This window comes from Laetiporus sulphureus, assembly GCF_001632365.1.
Source record: "Laetiporus sulphureus 93-53 unplaced genomic scaffold LAESUscaffold_6, whole genome shotgun sequence".
NCBI lineage: Eukaryota > Fungi > Basidiomycota > Agaricomycetes > Polyporales > Laetiporaceae > Laetiporus > Laetiporus sulphureus.
Window position 1 is genome coordinate 1,063,800 of NW_024468515.1, and position 22,085 is coordinate 1,085,884.

The window sequence follows — 22,085 nt, forward strand, 5'->3', positions numbered from 1 at the left end:
AGATGACACTACCGAGGAGCGGATAGCGGCTTGAGTATATGTGTACCCTTTAAAGCTATTCAATAAAAGCTAACTGATACGTCTGCAGCAGCATAGTACCTTGAGTTTGTGGTTGCATCTAAATGTCGTGATACTCTTGGAATGCTATAGCCGCATGCATTAGTGACGCCACGAGGATTATGGGAAAACGCGATCGCAGGCCTTCCGAGATATAGAAGTCCCTGAGCATTGAGAGAGGGACAAACGCTACACTCAAACAACTACAATCAATATGACGCATTGACGTTGTATAACGCGTTAGCCGCGACTTTGTTCGAGTCGGAGACAGACATAATACCCCATGCACTACTTGGTGCTTGTTTGGACAATCTCCTGTACGCCGTATATGAAGGTCGTCAATTAGCGATAGTAACAGTTGTCATGCAGCGTATCTAAAGAGTGGTGATTCCTCCTACGCATCCGATCAACAATGCATCCACGTTCCCACCGGTCTCCTTATGTATCCAAGCGTCAAACTCTTCAAACAACTTCATAGCTCGTCCTCCGAACTCCTTTTCAGCTTTCTTCGCCGGCCACATAGCTTTCTCGTGGATTCCGACGAAATTGACGTTGATTCTGGCATCCGGATTGTTCTCCGGAACCCTCACGACCAGATCGACTGTCCATGTATCATAGCCATAGAATGAGCCTTCCTTTATATAGTGTCTCGCATATTCATCTGGAGGGTTATCGTCTAGTGTCCATCTGAGAACGTGCGCATTGAAAGTGATGGCTGTCGTAGGGCGTCAGTATCACCAGTATCTCACCAAGTAAAAGGCCATACCCGTCCATATGATGCCAGGATGGCTGACAGAGATTGTTAAGCTCCTAGTCCCTGCGACTCTGTCTATCGTGTCATTGACTGCCGAGATCGTGAAGTCGTGTTCCGGTGCTTCGAGGTATTCTGGTCTAAGGGGCAGTTCAAATTTATACGGCGTCAAAAACTGCAAATAAAGTCAGGACACCGTTATTGGAAGCGTGACTGCCGTAGCTCACCGCGCTGAAAGGATACATCGTGTCCCAGTCATTATTCCAGAGGTTCATCGGCATCGCCATTGGCAGGGCGCCGGACACGCTAAAGGTCTCAGCGATGCGACTTACAAGGAGATCGAAGCCAGGAGCACTGTCCGCAGCAGCTACATGCAGGTGTTGCTCCGAAGTAGTAACCTGTGTATAAGAAACGTTAGCTCAAGAAAATTGGTGCTCATGGCATACTTTAACCTACATTCTCCATATGGATTACGAAGACCCTCTTCTGGTGCATTGAGTCGAAGGGCGATCTCATCGAGAACACAGCCATCGCCACCGCTGTGAGGATCGAACATACTACCAAAGCGCGCTTGATCGTCCGCCGTCCGAAGCGATGTACGAACGGGACAAGTAAGGGGAGAGTGTAGGACCCCGCGCCTGCGACAATAGATGCAATGATATTTTCCGCAGGTGCCTCTTCACCGATTCGGCCAGTCTGACAATTCATGGGATTCATTGTATTGCGTGGTACCTTGCACGCTGCATACGAGTCACTTACCAAAGGCACGAACACATCCAAGGTAATGTAGAACATCTGTGCACCCAGCGAGAGCGGCGTGAATTGGGATAAAGCATAACTCCACAGTGAGATGTCCTCTCCAGGTTTTGTCAAAAAGGGGTTGAGAACGAGAGCGAGCAAGATTGGGTATCCAGACAAAGCAAAGACACCGGCAGATCCGAAGTGCAAGAGTTGCCCTGCACAAGCTACGAAAGATTGAAGAAGTAGCAAAGAAGAGAACGCCGTATGCTCCGTCACGCGGCCCACCAGCAGCTGAGATGCGAGTGCGCCTTCAACAACGCGGAATGAATTATCTGTACTGGTGGCCATCAAAGGTGAACACATACCGGAGAATGCTGCAGGACCGTATAAGACCATGCACGCCCTCTCAGAAGAGAACCAGCTCATTCCCTTTCCAAGGACCTTCGCCATAATCACAGCGGCCACGTTCGCGCCAGCAAATGCACCGACAACAGCAGCAATTACTGCCGTTGCACCTTTGAAGTGCTCGCGGAATATGCCGGTGCCCTTCTTCAGCGCTGGGAATGGGTCACTGTAAAGCATCCGGGCAGCCACGAGCGAGGCTCCAAACAATGCGATGTACAGAATTGACGCCGTACGAAATGAGTAGACCACGAAGGTGCCGAGGTACTGGAAAAAGACTGTGCTGGGACGAGTATAGCCTTCGGTGAGCATCGGAAGGGGTGATTCAAAGGAGGAAAGATGGAGAAGAAGACCGAGAACATTCTCTCCCATGTGCTGGATTAGTGCGTTAGCAAGTGGGCTCCTGTGATATATATGCTATCTACCTGCGCAACACCAGGTTCGATATTCTCTACCAGGTCCTGGAAGTCCCGTCAGCGTTGCCAAATTCGCGTGTAATTAACAACTGGGTACCTTGCGCATATGGTATAAATAGCTGTTGCCTACGACGGCTATCTGCATGCCTTTAAGTTCTACGTCAGTGACGCGTGCGCCGCGGGACTCACATCAAGTCCAGTCACATTGAGATACTGCTCGAACTGTCGGAAATCCGTACTACAGACGCATCATCTGGTCACTTTGTCCGCAGCAAGCGCGAATATGATCCGAGTACTTACTCCGAGAGAATGATACCGGAAGTGAACACCTCATTGGCCACGATTGTGCCGAAGGGTCTGCAAGATATAATCAGCACAGGAACAGCAAAAGACTGAGTCTTCTAACCTTGGTACCTGCGCATAAGCGCGAATCATTTGTTCGGATGTGGCTTGGAAGAGAAGCTCCCTTCCGGTAGTCCCAGCCGCTTCGGAGACATGCGTTGGCACATGCAATCACAAGCTCTGCATCATCACTTCGACACTTACCTTCAAGATTGACTACAGCTCGAACACTATCATGGCGATTGTAAGACAGCCTGAACAGCACGTTGCAGGATCACTCACGTTTTTGCGATGGGATGTTGAGTGGAGAAGAGATGCGAAGCGTCCTGCAACGACTCCTCCGCATTGTTGAACACTAAAGATTATACATTGTCAGCCAATCAAAGCCACACAAGCGCACAGGTCTGCTTACAGAATATGACAGCATGTGAGGGTTGCCAGGCAGGTGTATTGACCAGGACACGCATACACTCCAGCATGATTCCGATCGCGAGTCCATCGTCTGCTGCGCCAGGCGACGGCAATGTGCTATCCAGATGAGCATTCACAAGCACTGCATGTTCCTTTCCAGCCGGTGTACCATCCGAGATGCGCACCACGATGTTCGTCAGATCCACGTACGTTTTGTACAACCGATGGCCCATCATGTCGAATCTATGCGTCCACTTAGCAACTATCATTTCGCTTAGAAAACTGAAATTAAACTCACCGGTGACTGCCGCTGCCCTGCTGATGCCAAACCTCGCATTCCAGCTTTCGTTCTGCATGCGCGCGCACCACGTCTTCGCATTGCTCACGTATGGCCTCCGCCTGCTGCACCATCCATTCATCGGCAAGTGCATGTTCCAAAGTGCCGACCGTGCGGAAACCAATGTCCTCTGAGAGGTATTTTGCGTGTGCGAGGACATTCGCTTCAGATAGTTGAGGAAGACCGGTCGTAGGGTGGATTCTAAGAACAGCAGGTACAATCCGGGAACACAGAAGGAGGTCAGATGCGTTGCAATAAGTCCAGCATGCACTCAAGCACCATGATATGGCACGTACGCGTCAACTACGGGCTCGGGCAGTGCTGTCCAACAACATCAAAAACTCAGGATGGGGTGACATAACTACATCAAGAGGTCATGCGACTCGCCATAGTTTATCTTGTACGTCAAGAGAGGGACGCCAACCAGGAGGGGACTGAGGCACAGCAGCGATCTCACGGGCCCCCAGCGCGAGCTCATCGTCGTGATCGTCGAGAGCAAACACAACCTACACGCCACTGATGCGGGCGGTACTTAAAGATACTTAGCATGCTGCCCGGCAGGAGTGGAAACTGGCCGGAGATGGGCTCGACAAAATGAACGTGATGACTAAAAGAGTGCTTCGTGTTCTACATGTGTTGGCTCGAAACCGAACGAGTCCGTTATCGGTATACGCGGTCACGCTGCAATAGCGCGTACATATCCGAACAGAACTACCTCTGTTCGCAGAACTGCAAGGTATCTAGGATGAATAGCAGCAAGTAGAACCCAACATCCAACGGCTCATTATGGCTCGTTCTCTCCCGGGCCACCACCTCTCCGTCTTCGACTCTTCACAGCTTCTCGGTGGCGCCGCTTCCACCCGCTCGTCAATTCTCTTCTCGTCTCCTCCCACCGCTTCTGTATCTCCTCATCAGAAGCCGTGCGATAGAACCAACTCCGCCAATTCGTCGGATCGATAGCATCTCGCACGAGTCCATGCGCTCGTTCCTCAGGCGGCAGAGGGAAGAACATCGGCCGGTTGGGGTCGAAGGCAAGGGCGGAAGGAACCGCAGGAGCCACCTCATGCTGTGCTTCCATAGCAGGCTGTGTCTTCGGGTGTAAATTGAGGTCGACATCTTCGTCAATCTCGAAATCGACGTCGAGATGTCCCAGCAGGGAGAAGCCAGCTGTCCCGACCAGTCATAGCTCAGCATTGCGAGCTGGTAAGACGATTATCGTTCACGTACCTTCCTCCTCTCGAGGAGCAAAGAGGTCCTTCAGGTTTGTCTTCCGCACGGGAACGGCAGGTTTCTCCTGCTGCGTGTCTGCGGCATAATTCTCAGCGAAGACGGGCAAGTCCAGATCCATAGCAGCATCCGTCGTTGCTTGGACCTCTTCATCATTCCCCTCATCGTCGGTGGATAAGTGTGCTGCCGGAGTTTCCTCGGGCTGGGGCTGAATGTTATCCATCTCGACATCTGAACCGATGCTTTCCTCGCCGCCCCAGTCATCATCTTTGTCACCGAAGAGTGATCGCAGCAAGCCGAGATACTTTTCTTTCTCCTCAAGCAACTCAGTGCGAGTGATTGGCTGAGACTTGTCCTGAGATGAGATGGCCGGAGGTGGAGGTGATACGAGGTGCGCATCGTCCCCTGATGCTTCCGTCTGCTGATAAGGAGAACGGGGACGATGCTCTGCGCTGGTCATCATGCCTGTGTTCCTGCGCCGGGTGTCTTCCTCTTGATCGTCCAGGACTTCCTCGCCAATGCCAGCTCCACCCTCCTCCCCGCTCTCAGAGTCCTCATCCTCACTAGACTCGGTTCCATCGTCCTCTCCCTCGCCCTCGCCTTCGGCCGATAACGGTCGAACTGCCTTGATAGGTACCATAGGGACAGGTATGCCGCTATCCAAGAATGCCCCCTTCAAATGTTGAGAACCCCACTTCGTCGGGTCGATCGTCCGCCTCCAAGCCCGCGTGGGCGGGGCCTTTGCACTCTTCTCCCTACCGCTCTCCTTCTTGTCCTTGTCCTTAGACTTAGCGCGCCTTGCAATGGGCAAGGGCTCCGGCAACGGGTGGGTGGGGCGCATCGTGATGGGATGCACGATTCGTCCCGTAGCAGTGACCTTCCAGCCGGGACGGGAGGATGCGTTCTCTGAGGTCACAAGAGACATATCTTCCGCGTACACGCCTTGTACGCCGCGGCGCAGACGGCGTCGTTTGTTCGGATGTTCTGTTTCTGCCTCAGCGGCAGCGCGCTTGACGGCTTCATGTTCTTTTGCAATTCTGTGTAAAAAGTCAAAGAGGGCTTACCAATGAATGACGGATCGAATGCACCTCTCCCGAAAGTCCGGCTTTGCTTCGCCTATGCGCAGCTTTGCGCCTTTGTAAGTGACCCCACCAAGCAAATTCATGCCTGGAGTTCAAATCAGTTCAGTATATATTGTTACTTCACAAGAGAATGAGCAACGTTCTTACATCGACCGAAGTTCTTCGTTGTCGTCTCAAGGGTGACATATCCGAACTTACGCGGTTGTCCAAGTGCATCGAGTAGCCCGAACCCGTCAAGTGCTTTCACTGTCCCAAAACCAGATAAACGTTGTGATAGGTCCGCTGGTGTGATGGCTGGTGTCAATCCGGAGACGTGAAGTCGCTTGGTAATGACTTCGTCCATGTTAGGCCTACTTGTGATGTTATCGTTGATGGGTTGGTATACGTCTTCGACAATGACCCTTTAGCGACACGAATTGAGAGAAAGTCCGAGCAAGAGCGTCGTCGGTAGGAGCAGCCTTTCCGTGGGTCGTAGAGCCAACAATATCTTTAAAAAATCACCCAAGGTGCCTGTTACGGGATGTTCAGTAGTAAGTACATCAGGTCGAACGAATTGAAGCAAATAGACTTTTTGACGTCCGTGTGAACTTGAATGTGCACGTGACGCGGTCGTGACGGAACGCGTCGATAGGCCACTCATTCTGACGAACACTCGCACAATAAACCATCACAGAAACCCCAACTAAAAGTGCGCAGAATACGGATCACTTCATGTTTCCTATGGAGTACGTCGCAAAATTTTGCCACTGCAGCGGCTCTTGGACCTGAACGTCATACCTAGACTCTAACTTAGACTTGTCGAAGCACTGGTGATCTCCGAACACCTCTGCATTCGCGGCCTGCCTAGTACTTAGGGCCCACGTTTCTTCTCTGTTTCATCATGCTTCGCCCAGCGCTGATATAGCGCACGGATCTTACGCTGTCTCCCAGAATCAATGTCGTGCTTTGAATGAGAAGCTGCCCACTGTGTCCGAAAAAGCGATGGATGGGAGGAACGTCTCAAGACACACAGATTCCATAGGTCTCCGGCAGCCAATTGATCCATTTGGAGCCCAATCCCTGTCGTATCGAAAGGCGCGACTAATCAGTTATTCACCCTCCCCTTCTAACTCGATACTCCACAGAATTCGTGTCGCCTCGTTCTGACGACCTTGCTTCCGTGACCCTATCGTCGCCTTGTCTGGCAATCGTACCGCTCATTCTTCCCATTATTCCCGCACCCCAAGGGATTGCTAGGTATCGGTGGCATCGGGCCGACAACGCTTCGCAGTTCCTGCATTCGTTACTCGCGTCCGGCGTGCTGAATGATCCTATACACTGACCATGCCACTGGCTCGAGCATTTGCAATCTTTTGGTCGGTGTTCTGACTGATGCCGCTGAACAGACCTCGACCTCATGCACCTGGAAAAGAACTTATTCTTGCGTGCTGCAATTATTGAACGCTCGTGTCGTAATACCGCCCTGAAACGATGATGGCTGTGGTGGCATTGTTTGCCACGCACCAACTCTGGTCACTGGCAGTTGAGTGCGACGAGTTGACTCCTTATCGGACATTCTGGACATTTCAAGACATTCGCAGTTGGTTACACGGCAACACTTCGCTCGGTGAGTCTATTCTGAGCTCCGCCCAACCATTCAGTATTCAATACTCATACAAGTGGCGACTGCACAGCGTGTGTATCTTGTCCTCGGTCGTTGCTGCGTGATGGGTTGCTCCAAGTGACGAGTCATCGGAACCGGCCCGTAGGTGACGAAAGGACACTATGCAAGAGCGTGCGGATCGCCTCAGCTATTGATCTACGTACGTTACTCACGCTTGGCAAGTTCTCTGACAGACCGGCGGTACCATTGATCGGCCGAAAATTTGTCGTGAAGGCCTTGCCGAAACAATTCGCGCGAAGCGCGATTTCATCTGTCTATTCAGGTGGCCACTGCATGCTGGACACGCTTTACATTCTACACATACCGAGTCATTTCTGTTCCTCTTCTCGAAGCCACGCACGGAGGAGACTGGCGCGGGGCAGCTGATGCATTGCTGGCTTCGCCTGCTGTTGTTTCAAAGTGAGCCCGTGATGAGCGGCACGGAGCCCGCACTTATGGGAAAAAAGACAATCCGCTCGACCGTTAGGACGGATCATGTACATAGCAGGCAGACGTTTTCCCAATGCCAGAGCTAGTTCAGCATTGCGCTCGCCATAGTTGTTTTCGCAGTGAAAGCACCTCTTGGACGAATGATACGGGGCCTGCGCTAACCCTGCGTTCCTGGGGCGAGTTGTTTTACCGCGCGCAAGCAATCCATGTGACGCCCGTCTATCAGTTGGTGTGACTTCGGCGTCAAGAGTGGAAGAATTTGAACCAACGGCATCGCGGGTCTGCCGCTCTACAAAAGTCCAGCCATCCGCTGCCGGTAAAAATGTACAGCAGACGAATATTTCCCTCTTCTCGTGCAACGACAGCCCTGCGCCGAGCAGGTGGTTAGGTGGGTACCCTCCCGGCTCATTGGGTGGCCGTCGGTGGCTGACAGTCCTCCAGGTTATCGGTATGCCCGCAGAGATGACTGTTCAAGAGTCGCATGGCATGGAGCCTGCATCGACTATGTCGGAGGTTCTGGAGGATTTGGAGGACCGATACCGAGCGTGTTCTACCATCCACGGATCTGCGGAGAACCTGGGGTCCGGTAATGCGGGGGTCAGCAAATTGAAAGCCGAGGAGGGTTTCGAGCCGGAGGAAATCAGCGGTGAACCATCGCCTATTACCTATCCCGATGGCGGGACTCGAGCATGGCTTGTGGCTCTTGGCGTACGTCTATTCCAGTGCCCCCCCGCGTCGAAGTATGTTTCTGAACTCAAGGTATGACTAGGTCGGATGCGGTATCATGGCCACCTTCGGCTACGTCAACGCATGGGGTGTGAGTAACGTTTTTGATGTATGCTTTCCTACTCATGTATGCGTTCAAATTCAGGTCTTCCAAGCCTACTATGAGGAAACTATGCTCCCGGACACACCTCCTTCAACAATGTAAGTTTGCTCTGCTCAGTATCTCGAAAACACCCTGACATATGATGTTGCCAGCGCATGGATAGGCTCAGTGCAGGTGAGCAGCCGCCATAGAACCAATTCAACCATGAGGATCGTTCTAACACAACGATAATAGTATGCACTCGTCTTCATACCCGGCCTCGTGTTTGGAAGGTTGTTCGATATGGGCTACTTCAAGCTTCCTTTGCTGGGAGCATCCTCTCTGCTTGTCACTGCTACCTTTCTCGTTGCAGAATGCACACAGTTCTGGCAGCTCATCCTCTGCCAAGGTATCGCAGTGGGAGTGAGCACAGATTTAACTTCGAACATCTATTAGTTCTAGTTCTACATTCCAAATTCTCACATTGTACATCGCACGATGCAGCTTGCTTGCGGTGCGATCTTTGGGCCGACACTAGGCATCCTGCCGCATTGGTTCCATAAGAAGCTGGGCGTTGCTTATGGCTTGACGGCTACGGGGTCGAGCTTGGGAGGGACGATCTTCCCTATTGCAGTGCGCAACCTGATCGACGAAGTCGGGTACGTCTACAGTCAATCCAATATCGGTAACGTCATTATTGACCGTTGAGCATAGCTTCAAGTGGACGATGCGCATCGTCGGATTCATCCTCGTACTCCTACTCGGCATTTGCAATCTGGTGAGAGTCTTGCAGGTTTTCTCCCCACCCTGCTATCAAGACCTGATATGAGCTCGCAGACGACAGAGCGACGGCTGCCTCCCAAACCCAACCAGGGACCGTTCATCAACCCGCGTGCATTCAAGAATCCCGCATACTCATTCTACACGGCCGCAAGCTTTGCCAGCTTCCTCGGGCTGTACACTGTGGGTTGCTCATCGGCAAAACCACCTTATGCCATACTGATCTGGCGACGATTAGGTCCTTACGTACATAGACGTCAGCGCCTCCGACTCGGGCATACCGACCAGTTTCTCGTTCTATCTTCTCCCCATCGCGAACGTGGGATCATTATTTGGCCGAATCGTCGGTGGCTTCATGGCCGACCGCTGGGGTGAGTATTCATGTTTCATATGAGCGTCCGCGGATCCTGACTGTCTCGCCCAGGACCGCTCAACGTCATCACGCCCGCAACCTGCGTTGCAGGCATCATGACGTACGCATGGCCATTCTCTGGCTCAATAGCCGGGTACGTGGTCATTGCGATCCTCTATGGGTACGTCTACCACTTGTCTCGGCATCTGAACATCTCTGATGCCCTTACGCCATCAGCATGTCCTCAGGAATCTATGCTTCTCTGCTCGCACCGCCGATCGTCAGCATGGGCGAGCGATGGGACGTCGGGACGCGTATTGGGATGTCCTTCACTGTCCTTGCGCTCGGCGCACTCGCAGGCCCACCGATATCTGGCGCAATCTACACGGCGACAGGCTCATACAAAGCAGTGGGTTACTATGCAGGTGCGTTGAGCGTCCATTTTCGAGATGCTCGCGTTGACACTTCGTGTATACGTATAGGTAGTGCAGTGGAGGTCGCTGTGGTTCTCCTGATCATTTCGAGATATTTCGTGCTCGGCCACAAGCTGGTGGGGAAATGTTGATGCCGCGATACTTAGTCGTCCTTTTCAATGTGTCATCATCGACATTTCTCCCGCAAGATCTAATTTTACCACCATGATTTGCTCATGAACCCATAGAATACTAGACGACCTGGAGCCATGAGTGAACGGTTCACGTACTTTACATGACCTCATGATAGACGTCAATTTTGCATATAGCTAGTGCGAGACGGGGTCAGGATGCAACAGCAGTTCAAGGATGCGATCACAGGCGACCTAGCATGTGTTCATCAAGGATGCTTTTATGAAAGCGAGTGCATACTCTTCATCCATCAGCATCAAGAGAACCTCGGTAAAATCACTGCGTAATGCCATCTCTGGCTCTGAGGGTTTCCCCAGTTGGTAAGACCAAACAGCCCAGGCAAGTGGCTCCAGACGTTCTTCCTGCCCTCCTTGAACCACTGATGGTACGGTTCGGGATCAAGAATCTTGCGTAGACCTTTCCTCGAAGTGTTCAAGATGGTCGTCGCGTCAGTGGAGGTCTGGCAGTTGGGGCGTAAAAATGTCGGCTCCAAGAATGCGAGGATGTTCGTGATCTCGACCTGCTGCAGGCGCTCCCTCCCGATCACGAAGTCCCTGCGCAGGTCCCACTGTGTGTCAGGTACGACGGATAGCCTCCGGAGCTCCGGTTAGACAAAAGACAGAGGCTCCCTGCTGGCGGCACTCACCTAGCTACAAGCGTGGGAACGGGCAACGCGGGGGGGGGGGGTCATAATGATGTAAGCACAGGCTCTGCAATAGCTCGTCATAACCCGAAAATGACTAAGGCCATTCGGAATCTCTATACATCGGACATTGGGAGACATGATAGCTGTAAAGAGGTCAGTACAGAGACTGCGCAGCCGGATACTGGAAGAGACAAACGTACCAGTGCTATGAACGCAAGGTAGAAAGTCGATTTCCGCAGAACCTCTGACCGCAGCCTCCAACGCGTCTACTATCCACTCCTCGCCAGGTTCCCATATCCAGCCCCTGAGCTCGCACACTGCCTGTTCTATCCTCCGGTCCATACCCAACTTCTGCCATTGTTCCTCGTCGTGCGGGTCGATAAAGTCATCTTCTAGACAAAGGAGGTCATAGCCAACGAGTTGGGATAGGTCTGAGTTGAGACGACATCGTGTAGAGCACTGGCGGGGATACCGCTGCATCATACGCACCAGCGATGCATAGATTGCCGAGGGCTGCGGGACGAGATAGTTTGGGGTGCGGGGACTGTCGACGCCGAGAATCGAAGGCGCAGACGTTACCAACAGGGAATGTACCGAGATCTCGGCGAATGACGCAGGGTAAAGTACGATGTGCTGGACAGCAACCGGAGAGGTCTCCCGAGTGACTCGATGAAACACCCCTCTCGTGTGGAAATCGCCTTCAGTCCACGAGAGGGAGCAGGATTTCTGTGCTCGTGGGAGACCCATATCAGTCAAGATCTTGGAGGCATATTCTATAGAGTTGTCCGGCAGAATGAAAGCAAAATCCTACACCCAAATCTCGTCAGCAGCAGATGACAGATCAGACCACACAACACATACTTTTATCAGAACAGGGACGCCCATCCGTCTGTACAGAAGCCCATTCCACTCCACTGGTCTCAAATCTGCACCCTGCAACCTAGCGAGGGCCATGTCGACTAGCTCCTCTGGTTCTTGATTGAAGAGCGGTGTAGGCGGAGGCGGCAGCAGCTCCGTATCAGAGTGACGGGAGGGATCTAAGCCCGCGGCACGAACAATAAAATCATTGACAAGCTCAGCTCTGTAGACTTGTACAGGCTGCACGTCGGATGGGTGTGCGTCGTACATCGTACATAGTGATGGTGTGAGGCAGGGAAGCAAGAATGCCACAATGGGATCGCAGGGCGTCACGAATATGTGTCACATCACGGTTGCTTACGAGTCACACACTGTGGATGATGATGCCTATGCCTCAGACTTACCTCACTTACTCATGGCCGACGCTCAGAGTGATTCTAATTACGAGTCTATCAATACTCCTGGGGCGTTATCGCTAGAGGCAAATGCGGCAGACAATGAAAACCATATTGCGCTACCCAAGGCCCGTTTACTCATATCCATCTCGAAATTTCACAAGGATCATTCCCGTGCCGCTCTCGTTCTCTCAAGCCACCTGCGCAATTTGGAGTGTCCGCATGCCTTCATAGGTGGTTTTGCTTGGTCCCTGTTGGGCAGTCAAAGGCCTACCGATATAAGTACAAGGGCATGGGTCTGACGCACCGATGCTTGCTTACTTCATTATGCTTTGCTTCAGCACGATATTGACTCCTTGAGGTCCGCGCCTCGATGGACGTGCGCCTGCTGCGAGAGCAGATCAGCACCGTCGATAGACAGTTCGCCGAGATTGGCATCAAGTTCTATTTCATTCAGGTCGGTCTGTAATTTTAGTCGTCAATGTGACGAGCTGAGGATGCTCCAGGATCCAGGTCCTGACGTGAAAAATGGTGACCCTGTCAGAAGCAGTAAGACCAGCGTGGTCATTGAGACGCTGCCTACAGGCTCGCTGGGATTACCTGTCGCTGCTGAGCCCATTTATACTGCCACGACGAAGGACGGTCAAACGCGTGAGTTCATTGCCTCTGTATGGCACTATGACTATAATGTGGTCGTCCTTAGAGTTACCTATCCTCCACCCGTCGGTCCTCATCCTGACAAAGCTGAAGCGCTGGTGCATGATTTGCGACTCGACGCGACCAAGGACCAAACTGAAATATACCAATGACGAGCGAGACCTCCGTTTCATGGTCCGTTGGCTCCTTGACCATAACCTCTACATCGACTTCGACAACTATCGCGGTAAGGATAAGCCGGAGCTGCTGCAGTGTGTACGCAAGTACAGGGACAGATTCGTTGGGGACGAGCAACTAGTAGCTGGCCTGAGGGGTGTGGTGCGCGGGGACGAATGGGAAGCCATGGAAGCACTGCCCATCGCACGATAGGCTCATAACATTGGGAGATTTGTCATTTTGTCGCGGCGAAAAGTCCTTACAGCATAGAAATCAACATGTAGTAGAAGTTTTCACCTGTTCTCCGCTAGACCATTTGAAATGAACTTTGATACATTAGAATCGAATACAACAGTCCTTCCATTCTTCTTCCTTTTGAGTGGGCGGACATATCAATATGATCAGAAATGTAAGTCATCCAGACTTGAACCAAGTCAAAATTTGAACTGTCGACACATAAACAATGCCACAAAATATTTTGTCGTCTGCAATACTTTTCTTGAGAACTCAAAATCCCAAGAAAACTCCGCCGGTGCGGTTCACGTTTTCGCCGTGTGAACTGGCACGGGGTTCACAGCCGCGCTGTGACTTGGCGTGTTCTCCCCCAAGCACAGGGCATTGCCTCATCTGGTAGAGACACGGTCACATGCCCCGCAGGGCGCGTCTGCCGCCCCCTGTCTCTCGACGTCGTCGGCTACCTCTACCTCCTCCCCTGCTGCTTCGTTCTTTTTATCGCTAGCTTAATCTCGTATAATGACTCTATCAGACTCTGTCGGTGACCTCAGTGCTGTAATAGACCCAGTCTTGTTGGCCATGGAAGCACCGGAGATACCGAGCGAGATTGGGCCTGTCAGAACCACTGCGTTCCCGCCGCGAGCCGGTACGTCCCTGTGATCACGGCCATGCATTGAGCGGACCCTATCAGGCTCTCCCAGAAGACTCCCAGGGCACTGCGCAGGAACAGCCAGCCAGATCAAGTCTGCTGTGAGTACTACACCTGGGGCCCCCTCTCGACTGAGGCTGACGAGGGCGTACGCTCCGCAGTTGGAAGCTCCTGATCTCGTTTGCCGCGTGAAACGCGCGCGTTCTCTCGTCACGTGGCGTGACGCGTCGCCTCACGACCATATCCATTCACCGCAGACATGAAGCGATTTGCGCACATGGCAAATGCTTAGCAAATGTCGACAGGTTTTTTGCCTTTGTGATCTCAATTTGCTATGGTTCCTTCCCGCATTCCATACTAAGTATTTGCATATAATATTTTAGAGGCAGGAATTTAAAATCATATATTTTAAGAAATGACACCATTTTCAAACTCACCAAATACATTTAGAATTTGAGTGCTGTTGAATGTAATCATACATTTTTGAATTCCAAACTATCACACGTATAAAAAAAACCCAGTAGCAGATGAACATGTAAATATGGTGAATGACCTTCATTCTAGTAATCTTGGTTAGAATGACTTCAGTAAGGAAGTAGAATGAAGGCATAACTACACCTTCATCTGCTACTGGGTATTTTATACATGTGATAGTTTGGAATTCAAAAATGTATGATTACATTCAACAGCACTCAAATTCTAAATGTATTTGGTGAGTTTGAAAATGGTGTCATTTCTTAAAATATATGATTTTAAATTCCTGCCTCTAAAATATTATATGCAAATACTTAGTATGGAATGCGGGAAGGAACCATAGCAAATTGAGATCACAAGGGCAAAAAACCTGTCGACATTTGCTAAGCATTTGCCACGTGTGCAAATTGCTTCATGTCTGCGGTGATTATCAGCCATCATCATCCTGCAGATCATTCGCACACAATCAACCAAGTACTTATGAACGCTGCCAATAAAAAGAAAAGACTATATATTGAGCAGAGCGGTCGGAGGAGCGCTAGACGTTGCATGTCGACCATAATCGTACAACCCAACTTTTCAATTTGATGACTACAGACGAATCATATGTATCTGATCGTCACTGGGTGTCCATCGACTAAAGCTCGAGGCACGACATAACCAAGCGGGAGTCCATCCTAGCACTCACAACAACAACTAGGTACATCTATGATACTCACGCAGCACGCAGCACACCAAGTCCTACCTAACCAAGTCCGCTCGAGCCAACGGCAGAACGTCCAGGCTCAAGACTCACCCTCCCAACCCGCTTTAACTCGGCGGCGTGTGCACGCTCACACTCCTGCGCTCCATGCCCCCGCCGCCGGGCTTGTCATTCCCATCGCCGCCGATGTCGCTGTTCATACTCATGCTCCCCGCGTCCTCCTCCCGCACACGCTTAAGCCCCGCCCCCGGCGACTCTGCGAAGCTTCTACTGCTGAGGCTGCCGCGTGCGTGCGAGGGGAAGAGGTTGCTCGCCTGCGCGCTGGATGTGTTCGTCCCACCAGATAGGAAGTCGAACCAGTTGCTGCTGCTCTCCGTGGCCGACGACGGGTGAGCTGCAGTCAAGGCATCCAGTCAGCAACGATGACGACGAACAAAGTATCGCAAAACACGCACAACTCTCCTGCGACTGCGCATTATGCACTGGCCAATCAAACGGCGCAAATTGTTGCGCGCCGCCCTGTGCTCCTGCTCCCTCTAGCAGCTCCACCGCCATCCCGGCCGCACCTTGCATCTGCATCTGCGGTTGCGTCCGATACATGCCCTGCGATGCATACGACCCGGGGGAGAACGACACCGAGCGCAGCGTCGGCGGCGGTCCGCCCTGGTGCGCGGACAGGTCAAACGGGGCCTGTGGGAGCTGCGGCAAGAATCCGGCCCCACTGCCGCCACCGCCCATCATACCCGTCACGGACGGCACGTGCGTGTGTGGGTACTGCAGCGAGGGATGGGTCACGCCGTGCGCTGGCGGCAGCGAAGGTAGCGGCGTAATGTGGCTCTGCACGGGGTATTGCGACATGTCAAGTTCGAGGCGGTACGGGTACGACGGCGGGAGCTGCATCGAGGGCGTTTGGGCGCCGTCGTCAAGGCGCGGGCGCTTGTGCATGCCGGGAGCGGCGCGGAGAGCGGTGTGCCGCTCGCCGGAGACAGGGAGCGTGGAGGTTGGCGTGGAGGTTGGCGACACGCGGGTGCGGTACTCGAGCTGTGTGAGATAGGAACAAGCGCGTGTGAGTCGATGAGCTGGCATCGATGTAAGCGTGGGGAGCGTACGTCGATCGTCATGGACGACTCGTTTGTGCTCGTAGGCACGGGACGGATGGGCACGGTACCGTTGCTGCTGCCCTCCGACTTTACTTTTCCTGCGCCGGTCTTGCTGGTGCCGGACACGTTCTGACGCTTGGGTGAGTCGTCGTCGGCCTCATCGTCGTCATCGGCGGCTTCTTCCGCCTGCTTGTTGTTGAAGTCTGAAGGTACCCGTGTGTCCTTCTCGCCATCAAACTGTGGAGGCGGCAGTGCGATCGGCGCTCATCGGTAAGCGGAGATGGGGAGGAGATGGAAAGGACGCACGCGTAAATGGCGCTGGACCATGCTGTTCACATCGGTCGAGCAGTATTGATAGAGCTTGACATGGTGTCCCGGCCGCTCCTCTGCGGGCCGGTGGGGTGGTGAGCAGAGTGCTCGCTGGGAGTGATGAGCTGGCGCACCGAAGATGATGACGGCGACGTCGACGGAGCAGAGGACGCCGAGCTCGTACGCCTTTTTGAAGAGGCCATTCTTGCGCTGGAGTGCGATGGTCGGGGCAAGATTGGGTGGGGAGATGGATGAGGAGGCCCGGTTTAGTAAACACGAGAATGCCAAGAGAATGGATGCAAAAATAGGCACCAACCTTCAGAAATGTGACAGAGCGATTGCGTTCGTGCTATGAATGGCGAGCGGGGTTGTAAGCGAATGCGAAGAATAGCAGGGCGTGCTGGGCAGCGCCGCCGCTATAATAGGAGGGCGCAACGGCGGACGCACCGTAATGGGCTGGATTTCGATCTTTCTTCTCCCCATCGCGGGCGGTGGTGCCGGGTGGTGGGCGTCGGCTGGCGACGTGTGCGTGCGCTTGGCTGGCTGGGCGGGGAGACGGGGATGGGGAGGAGGAGGGGATGCGGGGCACTTGAAGGGCACTCGGCTGGGAGAGCGCACGGCGCGCGCCGAGGGGGGTCAGGCCACAACAACTGCAAACGCCGTCGCGGGGCTCCTATGCGGCGCCTGTCCACTCTTCCCAGCCGTCGTGCCGTTTCTCCGCAGCCTCGACGTCTCTCTCCTTCCCATGCTCACCTCCCCGCCCACAACAGCGCTCTCGCCTCCTCCCACCCACTCACATACTTCCCATTACCACCCAATGCCGTAAATCTCGTCGCCGCCTGCGCGCCGCATCACCCCGCGGGCCTGCTTCGCCCATTCCCACTGCCCTTTCCCCATTACTCACACACATCCTCGGCCCTCGACGCTGCTACATGTCCCGCTCGTTCCCTTGGCGTTCCCACTTCGCGATCAGCTACAGCTCAGATGACGGCCGACCGCCTCTGCTGTTCGCTTGAAACGTCTTCCCGGCCGGTCTTTTGTGTCATGTCTCCCTTGCCCTGCCGGCGTCCGTCTGACGTGCTCGCCTCGAGCCGGCACGCTGGAAACCACGCACACTTCGTCCGTAAATTAATTTCCTGTTTTGGCTATCTACCGGTGGCCCAGGGGCGGGAACGAGAATAAATATTTTGATCGCGGCCGGCTTGTAACCGACGACGCGGCGGCGATGCGTGCCTGATCCCCGGCGTCTTGCATCTCCATTCGGCAAATACCTCCATTATGTCAGCTAGCGTTCGGCGCCTGTGAACGACGAGCCTTCTCTCGCGTACCTTACCTATAGACAAAGCGATGTGTCTTGTGCTCACTTTCGTTATCTTCTCTACGCGTAGCGGGCGTGATATTCGAAAGTTTCATGTCCGCTGCAATACCATTCGTCCGACACATCGCGCAAAGTTTGTCTCACCCTCGACGACGATGAAGCAGGACCCACTCAACCTCCGAGCGAATTTTGGTAATAACTGGTCATCCGATATGGGACTTATGGCATACCATCCCACGTTCCAACTGCGACTAAGATCCGAGAGCACTGCCTCGCACTTCTCGACAGCCATGATATCACCCTTCTTCCTCGGTCCGGCCTCTCGGAGCAGCGCTGGAAGGCGCTTCGCGCGATTTTGGCCGCACGCTGGACGGCTCTGGCCGCCGTCCGATAGGAGCACGTTGCAAGGCCGCCTGTTTCGCGAAGAAGCGGCGGTAACGCGTGGTCGGTACCCAACCGCGGGAGATATAAATTGCCGAGATTGCATCGCTCTCGTGTACGTTGCAGCAGGCGTTGAATTCCGCCGTTGGTGATTTTGGGGTTCCAGCTGTCGTTCAGCCGATTATTATCTACAAGGCCGCCCATAAATCATTGCATGACCATCGATCTTTGCTCAAGTCCATGATCTTTTTTTTCCAGTTCTGGATTTGGCAAGCTTTTTCCTCACTCGCGCTACACTCAATTACCAACGTTGACGACGCAGGCCTTTTTACGCCGCCTGGTGAAAACAAGTTCAGGCACTCGTCGGCGGCTGTTCCACCGTTACGCGAAGAAGCAGGCGGGAAGAGTAAGATGAGCGTAACAATCCACTGCGTTGCGGTGGCATCCCGTCGGTTCCCTTCTGCGCAGCCGTTCGTTGACATTTCTATGGGGGCAGACATTTCGTACGAAAACGTCCTTCTGGGATGCTGCACAGGCGGGGTTCGCCGACCGAACGATGTTTCCCCCCGGGCAGGGCCGGATCCATAGACACGTTTGAAGAGACACAGTAATCATCCTCCCGCGAGCCTGCTATGGCCCTTCGCGAAGGAGCAGAAGCGGTGATCGCCACCAGGCACATGGGGTGTGTATTATAGAGCACAGGCGGTTCGGGCGCCGTAAATATATCTCATCTCAAAATATACCTCCTCTCAGATGATGCCAAACCATTCCTGGATGGCGAGGTAAATCTCGGCCGACCATCAAGTCTCCGAGTATTGATTATTCCCCGCACGGTCCCTCCACACTGTGCGGGCGGACGATGCGATGTGATCACCGTATGGAACTCTCCGCGTTATCCAGCACGCGGATCGCCACTCGCCGGCTACGGAATATTCTCTGGGCCCCTCCCACGGAGCGCCCCCTTCCATGGCAGCGCTCCTGTACTGTATTGTCATGCGTGGTGTTTTTACTCAGCCGTTGTCGAAGTGAAGTCGCACTGCGGATGATCAAGGATTCGAACGGGGCGGCCATCCGAAAGAGGGTCGTTCTCTCAATGGAATGAGAACTTCTCGCTAGCGCTGCCGGCGCATGTGCGAGCTTCATGGCCTGGGTCGAAGGACAGGCTTCCCGGTGTGTATTGAGTATTGAGCGTGGCGCGGAACAACCCGCGTAGGTGCGCCAGGGCCGCAGGTCGCCGATCAATATCGCGATCATGGATGGTATGTAAGTATGTGCCGTAAACGGTCGGTAAAGAATGCCGTTGTGGCGCGGCGTTTGTTTTTGTCCGCTAGTGAAGGTGCGCTTGTTCGTCTCCGACATGCTCGGTCCTGACATTGTTCTGACTTACGGGGTTGGCGCCCCTCCCCCCTTTTTTTGACGTATCATTCCATAGCAGAGGCGACGTTTTCGGTGTGACCGCTAATATGTAATATAAATTTGTGTTGTGTGCATTCCACCCCCACACGTGCCTGATTGAATTTTTCGCCAACAAACAGGATATCAACGTGACCTGTACCGAGTGAATGCATCCATAGGTAACCTGCAGAAAATTCAGATGAACAGTCACCTCTCCGTACCTAGTCCTCTGGGCCCCCAATCGCAATCGCATGCGTCTTCCAACCATCTACGACAGCATTGAAGACATCGCCCAGCATGAAACATGACGTCCTATGGAATCTCCCCGGCGCATGCTCCTCCACCAAAATCGCGCGCACTCCCCACCCCGCATGCCATCTTGACTGGCTGCGCAGCGGGAATGCCTCCTGCGTCCCAATAAACACAGCAAACCGACGCGGACCCAGGCTGCTCTCCTCAGATTCGCCTACCACGCGCCAGACCGCCCCATCTATGTCAACGAGCGCCTTCCCTGCCCACATGTTGTCTATCCCGCCCTTGAATCCCTCCTGCCGCTGGCCGGTGGGGACTATCGGCGCCGCCTTGGCGTTCAGCTTGAGGTATCCCCGGTCGTCCATCCGACCCGTTGGCACACCCTCGAGCGACCATCCCACGTCGTATTCGCCGCCGACAAGCGCCGCCACCTCGCGCACGCCCCGATCCGTCTCTACATATGCGCACCCCTCGACGCTCGTCCGTGGGAATTCAGGGAAGGATGACAGCTGCTTGCACGGTGCGAGGTAGAACGAGACCGCGAGCCAGCTGGATGTGCCTCCTTTCTTCAGGATCCTCTGCGCGAGCGCGATAGTCGCACCGAGGCGGTCGTCCTTGCCGAACGCACGCGCGTCCAATTCGACACCAAACAAACCCATGATGCTGAACACCATGTCGACCGGGCGCGAGGACGTGCGCATCAGCGCGCAGCGCCAGACCGCTTGCTCCCTTGCGTCGTCGTCGACGAGGTCCAACGAGGCGAGCAGGCTGATGACCTGTGCGAGACCAGCCCGCGCGGTGGACTCGCCTTTGGAGACGGTGCTGCGAAATATGGCGGGCCAGCGCGTCCAGAGATCGTCCCCCCTCGCGAAGCGGCCGTAGCAGAGCGAGCCGATCGAGGCCTCGAGGACGTCGACGACGGGGGACACCGCAGATTGTTCTGGGATGACTTCCGTAACGACGCATTCCGTGGGCGATGGGTATTCCCATGACCCCGAGCCAAGCTTCCATGCGTAAAGGACGACGGCCTGCTTCGGGAGCAGAACCTCCTGCAACGTCCACGCGCGGTGGATCCACGCAGTCTCCTCGTCTAAGCCGACCAGGCGCTGGATCCCCCCAGGGAGGATGATGCATATTTCGCACAGGCGATATACGTTGTGCATCCTCGCGATCTGCCATGCCTTGTCGTCGCGACTCGTTTGCATGAGACAAAGCCTGTCGAGCCAGATGTACATTGCATTAGACTGCAGTGCCGCCTTGCACGCGTGCTTGAGCACACTGATACTGATCGGGTCACCGTCTTCCGCGCCCTTGACCGCGAATGTACCCTCATTGTCGGCAGGATGTGCAGCATCGATGGGATTGCCTCGCCAGACGTACGAGATTGCCGCGTACGGGATATCGGTCGAGATGTCCTGACATTCATGGATGCGCAGTCTCGCTTCCTGTACCAGTTGTGTACAGTCTATGAGGCGAAATCTGCGTGGAGTCGTGTATGCAGACATGTCCAAAGTTATTCCTTTGATGCTAGCGATCGGCTGATCATAAATTGCTTTGAAAGCTGACATTGCTAGATGAGAAGATGACGATAGCAGTCCAGTGTTAGAAAACAGCGGTCGATAAGCTCAACAGAGTGCCATGGCGATATGTGGTATAATCGTCACATATTAATGAAAAGATGTGGTGGCTGTACGTGAGGTTTTGATTGCGCGCTTCCCGACGCGTTTCGAGGTTGCTCTGATCTGGAGGCCTAGTACGCCGATGAAGATACCAGCTTTTCGCATATTGTCATCAGTATTCTGACAGAAGTCTCGCGGATTCAACTGCAAGTCGTTAACAGGATCATCATACCAGAATGTAACTTGCAAACCCACCTGAACGTTGTAACAAGCAATGGGCGCTTGTTTGAGGGTATATACCACGTGATCGTCTCCGACGCGCGTGGCCCAGCGCCTTTGTACGTCCATGATCAACTTGAATAGGACCCGGGCAACTCCTATATAGGAGTGTCGCAAAAATCTTCCAAAATGAGCCTGAAATATGCCAACTTTCGGGCCTCCAGTATGCAAAGTGCGACAAGACCCGTGACTATGTCACGTTTTGTAACGATACGTCACATCCATATGTCACGCTACGTCAGAGTCAAAAACATACG

At 53.7% G+C, this 22,085-nt stretch overlaps 9 protein-coding genes across 9 annotated transcripts; 4 read left to right on the plus strand and 5 right to left on the minus strand.

Moving 5' to 3' along the window:
- Nucleotides 1–431: 431 nt before the first annotated feature.
- LAESUDRAFT_756379 (uncharacterized protein) lies at nt 432–3,935 on the minus strand (the record flags this gene model as incomplete). Its single annotated transcript, XM_040912166.1, has 16 exons — nt 432–772; nt 824–983; nt 1,036–1,206; nt 1,265–1,504; nt 1,568–1,857; nt 1,915–2,326; nt 2,377–2,412; nt 2,465–2,506; nt 2,557–2,605; nt 2,668–2,724; nt 2,774–2,852; nt 2,914–2,939; nt 2,992–3,064; nt 3,122–3,363; nt 3,419–3,658; nt 3,823–3,935. The coding sequence occupies 16 exons, from the start codon at nt 3,933–3,935 to the stop codon at nt 432–434; spliced, it is 2,571 nt and encodes an 856-aa protein (XP_040767935.1).
- Nucleotides 3,936–4,241: 306 nt separating this feature from the next.
- Nucleotides 4,242–6,109, minus strand: LAESUDRAFT_756380 (uncharacterized protein; the record flags this gene model as incomplete). Its single annotated transcript, XM_040912167.1, has 4 exons — nt 4,242–4,624; nt 4,685–5,721; nt 5,773–5,851; nt 5,914–6,109. 4 exons carry the CDS (start codon nt 6,107–6,109, stop codon nt 4,242–4,244), a joined length of 1,695 nt encoding a protein of 564 aa, XP_040767936.1.
- A 946-nt stretch (nt 6,110–7,055) lies between these two features.
- On the plus strand, nt 7,056–7,870 carry LAESUDRAFT_476298 (uncharacterized protein). Its single transcript, XM_040902615.1, has 3 exons — nt 7,056–7,287; nt 7,347–7,372; nt 7,426–7,870. Exons 1-3 carry the CDS (start codon nt 7,237–7,239, stop codon nt 7,793–7,795), a joined length of 447 nt encoding a protein of 148 aa, XP_040767937.1. The 5' UTR covers nt 7,056–7,236; the 3' UTR covers nt 7,796–7,870.
- Nucleotides 7,871–8,142: 272 nt separating this feature from the next.
- LAESUDRAFT_476304 (MFS general substrate transporter) lies at nt 8,143–10,602 on the plus strand. Its single transcript, XM_040902616.1, has 13 exons — nt 8,143–8,246; nt 8,300–8,566; nt 8,628–8,675; nt 8,730–8,785; nt 8,840–8,861; nt 8,922–9,089; nt 9,171–9,325; nt 9,381–9,444; nt 9,504–9,629; nt 9,685–9,817; nt 9,871–9,979; nt 10,036–10,223; nt 10,281–10,602. The coding sequence occupies exons 2-13, from the start codon at nt 8,309–8,311 to the stop codon at nt 10,361–10,363; spliced, it is 1,410 nt and encodes a 469-aa protein (XP_040767938.1). The 5' UTR covers nt 8,143–8,246; nt 8,300–8,308; the 3' UTR covers nt 10,364–10,602.
- Nucleotides 10,603–10,708: 106 nt separating this feature from the next.
- LAESUDRAFT_476330 (uncharacterized protein) lies at nt 10,709–12,214 on the minus strand. The gene is made up of 4 exons (XM_040902617.1): nt 11,911–12,214; nt 11,250–11,856; nt 11,050–11,192; nt 10,709–10,996 (listed from the first exon to the last, which is right to left on the minus strand). The coding sequence occupies exons 1-3, from the start codon at nt 12,175–12,177 to the stop codon at nt 11,050–11,052; spliced, it is 1,017 nt and encodes a 338-aa protein (XP_040767939.1). The 5' UTR covers nt 12,178–12,214; the 3' UTR covers nt 10,709–10,996.
- A 66-nt stretch (nt 12,215–12,280) lies between these two features.
- On the plus strand, nt 12,281–13,453 carry LAESUDRAFT_694863 (uncharacterized protein). The gene is made up of 3 exons (XM_040906218.1): nt 12,281–12,759; nt 12,809–12,944; nt 13,006–13,453. The coding sequence occupies exons 1-3, from the start codon at nt 12,676–12,678 to the stop codon at nt 13,326–13,328; spliced, it is 543 nt and encodes a 180-aa protein (XP_040767940.1). The 5' UTR covers nt 12,281–12,675; the 3' UTR covers nt 13,329–13,453.
- Nucleotides 13,454–15,966: 2,513 nt separating this feature from the next.
- LAESUDRAFT_645915 (SRF-like protein) lies at nt 15,967–17,067 on the minus strand (the record flags this gene model as incomplete). The annotated part of the gene is made up of 5 exons (XM_040903949.1): nt 15,967–16,512; nt 16,582–16,661; nt 16,719–16,794; nt 16,901–16,933; nt 17,032–17,067. 5 exons carry the CDS (start codon nt 17,065–17,067, stop codon nt 15,967–15,969), a joined length of 771 nt encoding a protein of 256 aa, XP_040767941.1.
- A 1,416-nt stretch (nt 17,068–18,483) lies between these two features.
- LAESUDRAFT_722379 (uncharacterized protein) lies at nt 18,484–19,005 on the plus strand. The gene has a single exon (XM_040908198.1). It carries the CDS (start codon nt 18,524–18,526, stop codon nt 18,869–18,871), a length of 348 nt encoding a protein of 115 aa, XP_040767942.1. The 5' UTR covers nt 18,484–18,523; the 3' UTR covers nt 18,872–19,005.
- Nucleotides 19,006–19,732: 727 nt separating this feature from the next.
- LAESUDRAFT_722381 (uncharacterized protein) lies at nt 19,733–21,661 on the minus strand. Its single transcript, XM_040908199.1, has one exon. The coding sequence runs from the start codon at nt 21,163–21,165 to the stop codon at nt 19,900–19,902; it is 1,266 nt and encodes a 421-aa protein (XP_040767943.1). The 5' UTR covers nt 21,166–21,661; the 3' UTR covers nt 19,733–19,899.
- Between the last annotated feature and the right edge of the window lie 424 nt (nt 21,662–22,085).

Bases quoted from the DNA above. Each gene is read 5' to 3' on its own strand.
- LAESUDRAFT_476298 (XM_040902615.1), top strand. From the start codon at position 7,237: ATGATGGCTGTGGTGGCATTGTTTGCCACGCACCAACTCTGGTCACTG. The intron at 7,288-7,346 runs GTTGAGTGCGAC...AGACATTCGCAG, and splicing joins ACCAACTCTGGTCACTGGCA to TTGGTTACACGGCAACACTT. The intron at 7,373-7,425 runs GTGAGTCTATTC...TACTCATACAAG, and splicing joins ACACGGCAACACTTCGCTCG to TGGCGACTGCACAGCGTGTG.
- LAESUDRAFT_476304 (XM_040902616.1), top strand. From the start codon at position 8,309: ATGCCCGCAGAGATGACTGTTCAAGAGTCGCATGGCATGGAGCCTGCA. The intron at 8,862-8,921 runs GTGAGCAGCCGC...CAACGATAATAG, and splicing joins CATGGATAGGCTCAGTGCAG to TATGCACTCGTCTTCATACC. The intron at 10,224-10,280 runs GTGCGTTGAGCG...GTATACGTATAG, and splicing joins AGCAGTGGGTTACTATGCAG to GTAGTGCAGTGGAGGTCGCT.
- LAESUDRAFT_476330 (XM_040902617.1), bottom strand. From the start codon at position 12,177: ATGTACGACGCACACCCATCCGACGTGCAGCCTGTACAAGTCTACAGA. The intron at 11,857-11,910 runs GTATGTGTTGTG...ATTTGGGTGTAG, and splicing joins GCGTCCCTGTTCTGATAAAA to GATTTTGCTTTCATTCTGCC. The intron at 11,193-11,249 runs GTACGTTTGTCT...ACCTCTTTACAG, and splicing joins ACCTTGCGTTCATAGCACTG to CTATCATGTCTCCCAATGTC.
- LAESUDRAFT_694863 (XM_040906218.1), top strand. From the start codon at position 12,676: ATGGACGTGCGCCTGCTGCGAGAGCAGATCAGCACCGTCGATAGACAG. The intron at 12,760-12,808 runs GTCGGTCTGTAA...AGGATGCTCCAG, and splicing joins TCAAGTTCTATTTCATTCAG to GATCCAGGTCCTGACGTGAA. The intron at 12,945-13,005 runs GTCAAACGCGTG...GGTCGTCCTTAG, and splicing joins TACTGCCACGACGAAGGACG to AGTTACCTATCCTCCACCCG.
- LAESUDRAFT_722379 (XM_040908198.1), top strand. From the start codon at position 18,524: ATGATCTTTTTTTTCCAGTTCTGGATTTGGCAAGCTTTTTCCTCACTC.
- LAESUDRAFT_722381 (XM_040908199.1), bottom strand. From the start codon at position 21,165: ATGTACATCTGGCTCGACAGGCTTTGTCTCATGCAAACGAGTCGCGAC.